This window comes from Harmonia axyridis, chromosome 3 (genome assembly GCF_914767665.1).
Source record: "Harmonia axyridis chromosome 3, icHarAxyr1.1, whole genome shotgun sequence".
Lineage (NCBI taxonomy): Eukaryota > Metazoa > Arthropoda > Insecta > Coleoptera > Coccinellidae > Harmonia > Harmonia axyridis.
Window position 1 is genome coordinate 14,541,274 of NC_059503.1, and position 13,182 is coordinate 14,554,455.

General features: G+C 31.9%; 1 protein-coding gene across 2 annotated transcripts in view; it reads left to right on the forward strand.

The window, feature by feature from the left end:
• The window catches only part of LOC123676188 (FMRFamide receptor), a 132,839-nt gene extending 122,757 nt beyond the window's left edge, over positions 1-10,082 (forward strand). For both annotated transcript variants that reach the window (XM_045611928.1, XM_045611927.1), the window contains 2 exons: positions 120-1,052; positions 9,133-10,082. In XM_045611928.1, coding sequence (XP_045467884.1) covers positions 270-1,052; positions 9,133-9,690 — 1,341 coding nt within the window. In that variant the 5' untranslated portion in view covers positions 120-269 and the 3' untranslated portion in view covers positions 9,691-10,082. The remainder of the gene's footprint in view (positions 1-119; positions 1,053-9,132) is intronic.
• The last annotated feature ends 3,100 nt before the right edge of the window (positions 10,083-13,182 follow it).

Below are 13,182 nucleotides of genomic sequence, written 5' to 3' on the forward strand. Positions count from 1 at the left end.
CACTGACAAATCGAAAATTTTTCTGAAATCGTATCAAAAATGCTTTACACAGAAAATTTTTGAAATCAAGGAAACTAGTGTACTCGGTAGTTTTACTAATAAAGTATCATTTTTTCCAGATGCCACCACATCTCCACGTTTTGGTTCCTACACTTCCTCTTCACATAATGTTAATGCCAGAATTTGAAAACAAAGATTGGAATCACCGAATACAAAAATTACCAAAGATAACTAAAAAGCATGAATAATTATAAAACAGTTTCTGGCTAATGAAACAAGGAGACGAAAAGAAAATGCTGAATTCGACGGATTCAGACTACTATCTATCCTACAACGAATCTGTACCAAACAGTTCACAAAATGCCTATCCTTCATCATATCCAGACTACGATTCATGTCTCAAGGAAGAACCTGGAGAACTTCCACTGCTGAGGTTCATAATCAATGGGCTGTTGTTGAACATAATAGGTATACTTGGGATATTTGGCAACATCATCTCTATGATCATTCTGTCCAGGCCACAGATGCGTTCAAGTATCAACTACCTATTGACAGGTCTTGCCAGAATTGATACTGTCCTGATATTGACCAGTATGCTGCTGTTTGGACTTCCTGGACTGCATCCATACAGCGGAGCTTTGTCTACGTACTACTACATCATCTATCCACACATTGTTCCAGTAGTTTACCCACTAGCGCTCATCTCTCAAGCTGCATCAGCTTACTTGACCTTCTTTGTGTCTTTAGAACGCTTTGTGGCAGTATGTCACCCCTTAAAAGTGCGTTCTTTGTGTACCTATGGACGTGCCAGGTTTTACGTGATTGGTATTATCTGCATCTCTGCTCTCTATAACATATCCAGATTCTGGGAGTCTTCAATCCAAAGCGATTGGTGGCCAGAGAAAAATATGACGGTTTACTGTCCATCGCCGTCTCGCCTAAGGAGGAATCCAACCTACAGGACCATCTACATACATTGGTGTTACTTCATCTTCATCTACCTGATACCTTTCATGGGTATTGCCGTATTGAATGCTATGATTTACCGTCAGGTGAGAATAATTTTTTTTTTAACTGAATCTGCTGTTTTTGAATTGAAATGAACATATTTTTACGGAACCCTTAGCCTGCACTACTGATTATTAACTAGAACTGAAATTGTTCTATGGAAGCGTCTAATATTTAGATAATTTTGAAACTTGAAAAATAGATAAATTCGAATTTCGCATTCGTGTTGGAATTGCCTTCTGCAACGAGTATTAGATGATATTTTCTCTATTTCAGTCAAGTTTTGTGAAATATTGTCGAATTTAATGAAAAATTCAGATTATATATCCTAGTGACTTTTGTATTGTATCTTGGCAGTTGGTGTGACTGTTACGAAAATTGACAGATTATGGAATTTGAAATCGAATCGTACTTTTCGAATTTTGAAATAATTCATAAATACGAATTAAAAACATGAATTATGTCTGACGAAATCGATTTAGCACCAACAGAATAGAAAGAAATTGTAAATAATATTGCAAATCATTTCACTTTATCCAAATTATATCATATTGACAATTGATGTGTGTTGAAAGATAGGATCGAAAAGTCAGTGTAGACAAACACAAAACGAAAAATATAACTGAAAACGATGCTGTAATGAGTTCATTACATTACAGGTTCTAGAACTGTAATGAACTCATTACGATACTGAAATAGAGAAAAATTATTCTTATTGAAATTAATTCAATTTGGGATAATATGTGGAATAATCAAATAATATAATAAAATCAGATGGTGTCGTTCACCATAGAATTACGTACGAAAAGAAGGAGGATAATACCGGTGATGTTTTGTGTTTCACGTTTAAGTATCCATTGTATCCAGCTGTTGGTTTGTTATCCTGAAAACATCGCGTCAGGGATGTTGCCTTTGTTTCGATCTCTAAGCTGGCGCGTTGAAAGAGTGAAAATGATGAGAGAAAGTTGTAATTGAAATTCCAAAAGGGTTTTTCCTGCTCTTTTTATGCCATTCACAGATATTTAGGTACATTCTCAGACTACGAGAACATTTGCGGAGGATCTCGTTGGAACTTATGAATGCCAAAATTTCTTGATTGTGAAGAAGGAACTCTGAGAATTTTGAACAAAGGTCAATTATTTCAGACTGGAATATCTTTACAAGATCACAGGGTGTTCTTAAATTGGAGGTACAAGAGAAAATTTCAAATTCTTTGGATTATTTTAAGAAAAAAGTCTATGAACATGATTCCGCAAACGCTCTGTAACAGGGCCTATAGGGGTATAGGGTGTTAATGTAATTTTTTCCAAGTTTTTTTTTTATAATAACACCTTCCCTTCACAAGATATTTGACTCAAATTTGGCATAGATATTCCAGTTTGAAGTTTTCATTATTTGATATGCTAATTTTGAATGCATAGAGTGATATTTTTTCTGGAACAGTGCTTTCTTCTTTCTTCTAGAACTATTTTTTGGTGGATCATTAGTATTTTGAAAAAATGTATAGAGAAACCTAGATCCAGTACTACACTTTTTGATTTCTTGTAGTTTTGTCGTCTGCTAACGATTTAAAAAAAAAATTTAAACAATTCTCAGGAAAATCCAAGTTATTATAAAGATCCAGTTAGTAAGCTGTTATAATTGAATTAATTATAAGTTTTGGTATTAACTTACCCAATCTGTAGTTACATATGCGATCTGAATTTGTCGAATATATCGGATTATTTTAAACTGATATTTGTCACTTTTGCCAAATGAATTTTACGCTTGATTTTTATAGATTTTGGTTGCAAGAATCTCGTGATATGACCGATATTAAGGTGGTATTTGCAAATTGTTGTGAGATCTTTCCTTTTTTTCCGGTATAATCATGAATTTTCTTATTTAATAATAATAATAATAATAATAAACTCCTTTATTTCAAAACATCTCTATGTACATGTACACAAGTGAAAAGAAATGACGTCAGCACAGAAATACATATAACTCAAATATAATTCATCAGATTATCACAATTCAAATAATCCCCAACTGAGTAAGGTTCCAAAACAATTAACATTTTCTTTATGACATTTTTAAACTTTGGAAAGGTTAACATTCTACAGTAATTAGGTAATTTATTATAAAGTCTTATGCACATATAATAGGGTCCTTTCTCTGTCAATGTTAGTCTATGTATGGGACAGTTCAGATCTAAAGTTCTCGTCTTATAATGATGAGAATATTCACTCTCGAATTTATCTTTATGCTTGAAAAGGAAAACCAAACACTCATATATATACAGAGCATAAACGGATCATCCTGTATATTTTTTGCGTTTTGATATCCTGAAGAAATAGTGAATATTTTTTATGTGATGTTTCTTATACCTAAATGCCATAATTTCGGAGTTACAGCTGCATTAACATTATCGAATTGTATCGATTGTATATCGAACAAACATATTTAACTATTTAAAAAATACTATAGTGACTTAATGAAATGAGACTTAGATTTTGAATAAATCCCAAAAATCAGGTAAATTATGACAGTTGGCATTCAAGTGAAAGGAACCTTTTTGTGTAATTTTTTTTTTCTCTTTTTCTCTCCAGATCATCTGTATCATATTTCGCTCTTCAAGCACTTTTACCTTGTTCTCTTCTTTAAAAAAAATATTTTTCTGTGAGTTTATAGGCATTGCCTAAACTTTAATCTTCAGGTTCAGCCCATCAAAAACAATACAACGCTTGTCGAAACTTTGGATTCGAAACATAGAGTCAAATTTAGATAAGTAATAATAAGTCATCTATTTTTTCAACAATGGCCATAACTTTTTGAGTTTTTCACATGTTTTCACTCAAATGAATAATATTTCATTCAAAAACAAAGTAATGAAATTTGTACACTTGCGAATACTTGTGTCTACATTGTGATAGACAACTCGACTAAAATTTATTCCCCCATTTCATAAATAACTGTCAAAATTTTTTTATTAAAATTACATTTTAATGAAACATTGAATGAATGTTGGAAAACATACTCCAGAGCTGAGAATTGAATGTTAAATCTTTCAATAATTCCAGACAATCTTGAAAAAATATATGTAATAGCAAGAACTGTTTGACATTTCGAAAAGGTAGAAGTCGTTGGAATAAAATTGAAGTTGAAATTATTAACCAAGTTTATTTATATAATATAATATAACTGAATAAATTGTCTCCACTCGATAACTGAAAAATAAAGTCAAATATGAAATGAATATTGACATTATTCGAAATGAACATTTTTTCAAAGATCTGGGTGTAAAAGTTTCGACAATTTATTAGAACTGTTTGGTTTTTTTTTATCTGTCAGTTGATTTTTGCGTTCAACTCGAGTTTTCCTGATAGCTGGAACAAACCATTGTTTCCTTAAATAATATTTATTATTGTGCAAGTAGGCTACTTTAGTCAGTGCTTCTTTCATACATTTCCATTCACATGGTTCTTCTCCATTCAATATTTCAAATATTGACATTCTTTCCAAAGGTTGCTTAGACAATAGACATTTTATTCGTTTTTCAATAGGGCATGAAGATTCTTCTTGACTATCGTTCAACCCGTTTTGAACTTGTTGAGGCACTTCAGAAACAGATAAAACCCCTTCTCCTTTTATTGTTTCATCACTATCAACTTCAATTGATTTTGAAAGGGCAATATTATCATGTATACGTATTGTTTCACGTTGATATGGTATATTATTAAAAAAATGTACCTGCTTATTTTGAGAGAAATCCAAATTTTCAAGAACTTCTTTCCTGAGATAATATTCGTTTCCTTTCAAAACTGCTACCTTATTCAGAGTTTCTTCTATTTTATTCCACTCATGTTGCCCAATCTGATACAGGGCAATGTGAATATCTATCAATTCCAGAGATTTTCTGGATAATAAGTAGATAATTTCTTCTTCAATACTATTATGAGTAGTTTTAAGTTCATCAGCTTGATGCTGATTAAAATTGTTATCTTTTAAATAATCACAGGAAGAGGATTCTTTTATTTGTGGAAATGAAGCTGATGAAATTCCATGATTTGATTGGAAATCTTGATAGAGAATAGTGTCCGTATTGTTCTTTCCACTTATTATTTCTTCGTGTTGTTCAATCACACTGTCAATATCACTCATTAAATTATCAGCACTATGATCATACGAATAGTTAGAAAATGCACTGTGTTCGTTAATATTCATAATGTTACATGTATCTGTCACTTCTCTTATATTGCAGTTTTTTTTATTCTGATTATCGACAAACATACATATTTGCTGTTCGTTCATATTTAAATTTTTTTCTGCAACCCGTATAGTAACGGTATGTTATTGACGATAATCAAGGCCGTAGAAATGGATGGGGAACTGGGGGTAATTACCCCCCCAAGATTGTCAAAATAAAAATTTTACAAATCTCGCGAAGACGTAGAACGAAATTTCTCCATTTCTCCATAAAATGAACTAATAATAATCATTTTACTTTCCTTTGAAATCGACACGTCAGTCAAAAATCGGACCCCTTTACGATTTATGAGTTTATTATCGGTTTCAAAATGAGTACTTTTATTGCACTGGAGAGAAAACCGATGGCCGATTAGTTGAAATAAAGAGGTTTCCGATACAAATTCGAATCAAAATTCGCCATCTATTTAGGAACAACCTCTAACTTTTTTCTCTTGCATATTAGGGTAGTAAAATCTAAAACATGGTTCAAGTAACAGTTCCTGAAAATTTCATCTTTTTGGCGTGAAGGGAAAAGAAATAGCTGAAAATTCAAGACGAAAAACAGTTTTTTGTGAATAACTCAGAAAATATCCATTTTAGGGCAAGGGTGTGATGCATACACTCACATTATTTTTTAACGTAGATTCAATATCTGCCATAAAAAAATGGGGTTCTAATTTGAAAAAATTGATTTTTCACGATTTTGTCATCCCTAACTTTGAAAGCGATTCTATCACCCCCTATATCATGAATCGCGATTTCGATTTTCAAAGTGGATACATCAATCTTACATCTTGAAAAATCCCAAAAATGAAAATTTTCCATCCAAAAACCTCGAAGCTATTCTTGTTTCAGCGGAGCTCTATTTTCGATTTTTTTTTCGAATTTTCCCGCTCAGAGAGAATTTTCCAACCAAAACTGAAAAATGTTACATCAAAATAACTTGAAATTTTCTAAGGAATCTATTTCTGCAATAAAAAAATGGTGTTCTAATTTGAAAAACGAAAGTTGACGTCATTTCCTGAAAAACCGGAGGTGCTCATGCCTTGAAAATATTTTAGATTTCATCAGCATCGTGAAATACTTATAAGTGCTGAATTTCATGAAAATACGTTCAGTAGTTTCCCGTATAAATATGGGTGAGGTTCCTCGTGAAAAACCCTGTATATTATTTACAAAAAAACAAAATATTTCCTAAAGATCCTCTTAATCACCTATTTCTTGAATTCGTCAGAAATTCGTAGAATTGGGGTCCAACCTCTTGCTGAAACTGAGTAATTCTATGATCTTAATATTTTCGGAGAATTACTGCAATATTCTTCATGACCATTCATTTATTTTCCAACCGGTACAAAAGTTTGAACAGAACAATAAGATCCTTAACAATATGATAGTTAATCTCTATCTCTATTAGAGATTTCTCCATGAACCCATGAGATTTTATGAGTACATGACCTACTTCTATGAAATTTGAAATGTAGGTGGCCGTAGACGAATTTTTGAATGATTTATGACCTCCATTTCATAAATCAATAAATAAATGTCAAAAATAAATTTGAAGAAGAAATTTCACCAAACAAAATTCAGGAATGAAAATTAAAGAAGATTATTATCGAAGTATTATTCATCACAGAAAACATTAACAATATATTGGATTACTAACCCAAAGGTACTGTCAATTCTGAATCACAAAGATAATAAATCTAAATGACACCTCTATTATAACGGTCATCAAAGTCACATAAATCTCCATGGAATCTAATGCGTTCAGGAAATGAGGTTGTAATTATGGTGAATTCAGTAGCAAAAAGTTTATCTACAATTGAAGGAGCAGAAATAAAAACATAACCCTTTTCAGGAAATTAGTAATAGGAAAAAATATAGAAAACGTTATTTATCATTGTGTAATTTGCACCTATAATTAAAAGTTGATTCAGTAAGTAAACTAAATTTGAATCACAACGTTTTCGTGCAAACGTTCAGTGATTATTTTACAATAAATTTCTCTTCAATTAAAATCAGCTAAGCTTTTCATCCTCGTTAAATTAGACCTTATTAGACCGATTTGTTTTATTTAGAAAAATATTGTTTCAATTGGATGAGTATAAATCCTTTATAATGATGTATTAGATGAAAATAACTAATTTTACATAAGGAAAATGCATGGTTCAAAAAAAAGTGTTACATATATGTAACGCTATAGTTAAATTATAACTTATTGATTTATTATTTACCCTGTTCGCTTTTAATTGTAAGGTGAAATTTGATTTCAGGGTTAATACTGAATGTTTATTGTTTGTTACAGAATTGTCATATGGCAAAGTTTCGGGCAGTGCCCTTTTCAAGAAGGCTTGGAACGTTGCCATATGACAATTTTATAACAAACAATTAATATTCAGTATTAACCCTGAAATCAAATTTCACCTTACAGTTATATTATAACTTTATTATTGATAATAATAACAATATTTTTTTTATTTAATGATATTTCTTCATTTATAATCAGATGAGTGTTTTCATATCCATTGAATTAATCTCAAAAAATGTTTTCAAGATGACATTGTTTCAATTGAAACAATGAAAATTTTGCTTCGAAAATTTTCTTCAGGTGAAAATTTCGTCGATGGTAGACTGAATTTTTAGGGAGAACGAAAAGTACGATTTCATTGAACTATTAGTTTCTTGGATAGGAACCACTACTAAATCGTTCTAAAAATTTTCATCCCTGCGGTGTTGCATCTTATACAGGGTTAGAACTATTTAGAGGGGCAATACAGGAGTATCTAAAACCGTTAGTAATACAGGGTGGCTCAAATTACAAAAAAAATGCATTCAGGGATGAGTGTGTTGGTATGAACAAATCTAAAATAGCTCCAACGGTTCCCGAGACATCTCCAAAAAACTAAAATCGGGATTTTCTTTTTTTTCTGTATAACTCATTTGTTTCTGGAGATAACTTCACAAAATTTGGTTTGTAGCCATTATCCAATATTGAGATTCTGATGGTGTCCGATTTTTTCTGTTTTTCATTGTTTCAGAGACGAAATAGTCCAATTTGTTTTCTTATGGATGCCATATTGGTTCTTCTTATGAGGTGATAGAGAAAAAAAAGACGAATTCAACATGTATCACACTCTACAAAAATATCGAGACTAGCTTCCAACTTCCTTTTTATTTTTTTGTTTAAATATTAGGCTGGTGCCAGAATTGTCGAATAAGGTGTTATATTGTCAGGTATTATGTGGAACCATTACTTAATTTTTGTAAAAACCTTAATTCTGTTTAATAAGTAACGTCCTATTAATTAAATGATCATGCTGCTAGTAACACTCTACATAGAGTACAATTAGCAATGTCTGTAGAAATTGTTCTACATAATTTAACGAACGAAGTAAGGGTTTCACATAACAACTATCAGTATGGTTATTTCACAATTTTGGTCCAGCCTACAAAAAAATTGGAGGCAACCATAAAAAAAAAATTGACTATCGCGTGTCTAAAACAATGGAAAACAGAAAAAAACGGACAACTCCATTAGAATCCTTATATTGGATAATGGCTACAAACCAAATTTCAACTTCCACGGTGGCTCAGTTGGTGAGAGCACTGAACTAGTGATTCGAAGATTGCGGGTTCAAGTCCGGCTCGAGGAGGCACTTTTTCCGGAATTGAAAAATTGTCTGTTAGTCATCAAATACTCTGCTATTTCAATTAAATTCAGAAATTAACCAGTTTTTCTAATAGTGTTTAATGATGAAATATATATTACGGTGAGAAATTCATGGGACTGATAGAGAGCAGACGCCATAACTCATTTTGGTTCTTATTTCTACCTCTAGCTTCATTGTTGCGCTATGACTGGCACCCAACATCTAACATACGTTTCTTTTTCAGGTGCGAAGAGCAAACAGAGAAAGACAACGATTATCTCGACTACAAAAACGCGAAATAGGCCTCGCTACGATGCTATTCTGCGTCGTTGCAGTTTTCTTCATCTGCAACCTACCTCCGATGGTAATCAACATAATAGAAACCTTCGGCCTCGAATACGACATCTCCATGCTGATCAACGTGAGCAACCTCCTCGTCACCATCAACTCCAGCGTCAACTTCATCATCTACGTGATATTCGGCGAGAAATTCAAGAGACTTTTTCTTGTTTTGTTTTGTCACAACTCAGTTTTCGGGATTGGTACCGGCCGTGAGTCGCCAGATGGCACTCACGATGACAGCTTCATCTCGAACGGGGACAGGACCAGCGTCAGGCTGCATCGGCAGTTCACCAGCCTGAGCAGGAATGGTAATTCGGGGAGGATGAACGGGTCGTCTAGGGAGAAGAGGTGCAGTAAAAGGGCGCCCAGTCCTGGACCTTGCGTTTATTATCCTGCAAACAGGGCTAGTAAAGAGATCAGTGCTTACACCACACAGATATCCTTGCAGAGTGATGGATGAGACCTGTGTTGTGACGTTCCGGAGAAATTTACATTCACGAGAGCTGTCGCACAGAAGTGAAATATTGACTTGAATTCTATGTTCAAAACCGGGAACATATCTGGTGGAGCTGAAACTCAGAGTAGCCAGATTTAGTTATTTTCTGATTAACAAACTGTGTCGTAATGATTTTGTTATTAATTTGTTGGTTTGGGCCTAGGGCTGAACTTTCTTCATGAAAGCGTGCATGCATTCATTGTTGATAATATACAGGGTGTTTTAAAATTATACTTGAACCTTGAAGAAATGATTGAGCCATATTTATTAATCACCGAAAATCAACAGTTGCCGAGATAATTGAGTTCTTGTCTTTTTAAAAAAATTTCTTACTTCATTTTTCGTAAATTTTTTTTTACGTCGACCAAGTTTGATTAATTATTTTTATTATTTTCATTAGGGAAGGATATGTATGAAGAAAGCAAAACTATGCTATATCAGATGCTGAATAAGAATTAGTATGATTTGAAAGTTGGTGTATGAATAATAAATTTCTAAATAATATAAATTTGCCTGCAACTTTCGAATTTCACAATTTATGTATGACAATATTATATTCTAAAACAAGTTGCAGAATGGGCTCCTATTCCAACACCAATGCGAAATTCGAACGCAAGAGTAACCAGTATTAGACGATATTTTCTCTATTTCAGTCAAGCTTTGTGAAATATTGTCGGAATTCAATGAAAATTCAAATTATACATCCTAGTGACTTTTGTATTGTATCTTGGCAGTTGGTATGACTGTAACGAAAATTGACAGATTACGGAATTTGAATTTGAATCGTACGTTTCGAATTTTTAAATAATTCAAAATACGCATTAAATTAATTAATTATTTCTGACAAAATTGATTTAACACCACCAGAATTAAGAGAAATTGCGAATAATGCTGCAAATCATTTCACTATATCCAAATTATACATTATGTTGACAATTATTGACGTTTGTTGAAATTTGATAGGATTGAAAGGCAGCAGAGACAACCACAAAATATAACTGAAAACGATGCTGTAATGAGTTCATTACAGCACTGTTTTTAGAACTGTAATGAACTCATTACGATACTGAAATAGAGAAAATTAACTTTAAAACTTGCCGAATTCCTTCTTTATTTCCTAAAAGAGTTTTCGTTAGAATGCAGGCCCTAGTTTTGTTTCAGCAGATTATGATTTGAAAGGAGAAAGAAGAAAAAATCAAAGAAAGGAAAGCAATGAATTAAATATTTTTTTATTGCAATTAAACTCAAATTTTCAGTAGAAAATGTATTCATAAATTATGTTTTAAATGACCTCCACCATTCCTTGTACAAGCACTAGCCCTCTTTCTTATTTCTTCAGTTGTTACTTTTCGCCTGAAAATTACTCTTAATCCTCTCGCTGCTTCGTCTATTCTATTATTCTAGCGGTGTTAGATCTGGACTTCTCGTTGGCCACGAAAATAATCCAAAATTATAATCAACTTTCCTCAACGTAGAAAAAATTGACGCAAAATGAAGTGAGGTGAGAAAACTTTTGAAAAATCACAATCTCAATATCTTGTAAACTCTTGATTTTTTGTTATCACTAAATATGGTTCATTCGACTGCAAATGAGCCATAATAACAAGTCCTCCAAGGTTCACGTCTAATTTGAAAACACCCTGTATATTGAACAATGAATTGAAAATGGGGTGTCCGAATCTTTCGTAAACTCACGTGATATCGCGATAAAATAGACGGTAAGTTCTTAAATATACATTTTTTATTACAAAATATCGGTTATTATATTTTTGGTATCTTTATTCGTGATAAAAATGAATTCTCCCAAAAAATTTTTTTTTCGAAAGCTAGCACAATAATCAATCTCGGACGTATTAACGTGTTAGATATATCTCAGAACATAAGTTCCTCGAAAAACATTAATCTGGTTCTTGAAACATAAGGTCTTGAATTCAATATATATAAATGTCAGAAATCGAACAAGAAAAATGACCATTGTTTTTATATATCTGTAGCATCAGATACTTGTTTATTGCTCTACAACCCAAACTAATAGGGGGTATGTATACTTTCATATTAAAAGTAAATATAAATGCAGTAACTACGACACATTTCATTCATCAGAAAATGAAATACATCTGGCAGCCCTGGAAACTATATGTTCTTAACCAGAAATATATCTGGTGTTCAATTCAGGAATTTATATTTTAAGTCATTCTAGTCCGAGAAGAACTTCATTTTCTAAATATACTTTCCTGCTAGTTTCTCAATCAATCTGGTTTTACCTACGAATTTATTTATGCAGAAAAGTAGGTATAATTGAAAATGAAGGGTGATCCAACAATGATTTTTTAATTGATTTCACCATTTTTCACTCTATGTTTATCATTTTATTGGTGAGTAAATTAAAAGAGTCAATAATCATAGCTTTCATTCCCAATAGGAATATTCATGCACCTAATCGCGTAAGCTGTGGAAGAGTAACATTGTGAATGAAAAATTTCATATCAAAAATTTTAATATTGATAATGATACAATTAATGAATTGTCTTCTTCAAGTTTCACGTACTTCGAACAATAAGAGATGCATAAAATATATTCTCAGAAGTAGAAGTAAGAATATTTTCGAAATATGAGTTTAAGATTACGTACGTTTTATTATAAAAATCTTCGGTAATTTTCTCATCAAGGTAGGTGATTGTTTTTTCAAGAGCAAGTCATAAACTTTTAAGAGGTCACTTAACATTTGTCCCTCCCTGATAATAATAATTGGATCACTCTTCAAATGTGTAGACTTGCATAAGTTCGAAACATTTAACCTTTCAGATTCAAAATCAATCATTGTAGATGCATTGTAAATAAATTCAACATATTACAAAAACAAATAAAATGAATTTAATATATACCTCTCTGTGAGAATATTCTCAAAACGAAAGCAAAGGAAATCAAAAGACACAGGGTGTTGCTATTATATGAAAAAAATGAAAAGTATTTTCAAATAGAATGTAATGAAGACTGTTTTCTGTAAATAATTGTAATTTATGATACGTAATTTTATGTTAGAGAAAATACATTTAAGAGAGAGAGCTTATGTAGAGTATTATATTATAATTCCCTGTCTTTAATGTGATCTTCCTACTGAAAACTGTGAACTGACCAAAACAATGAATAAATCTGACGAACAAAGAGCAAATATTAACTTTGTTTTATTTCGAATATTGAATTGAATTGAATAAAATGCATTCATACTTATCATCATTGAAACACATGTTGAAAATTATGGTTAATATAGTTTCACTTTCAAATGATAAAGTTAAATGCAGAACCTCTTTCATCAAAGAAATTGAACATTTCGACAGTTGTTGCTTATGGTTTGAGAGTTAAGAATGTCAAACTGTGTTGACATTTCTGTTCAGTAAGATTTTATAATTCATCATGAATCGTGTAATACAGAACAACGCATCCAAATTGTGAAAA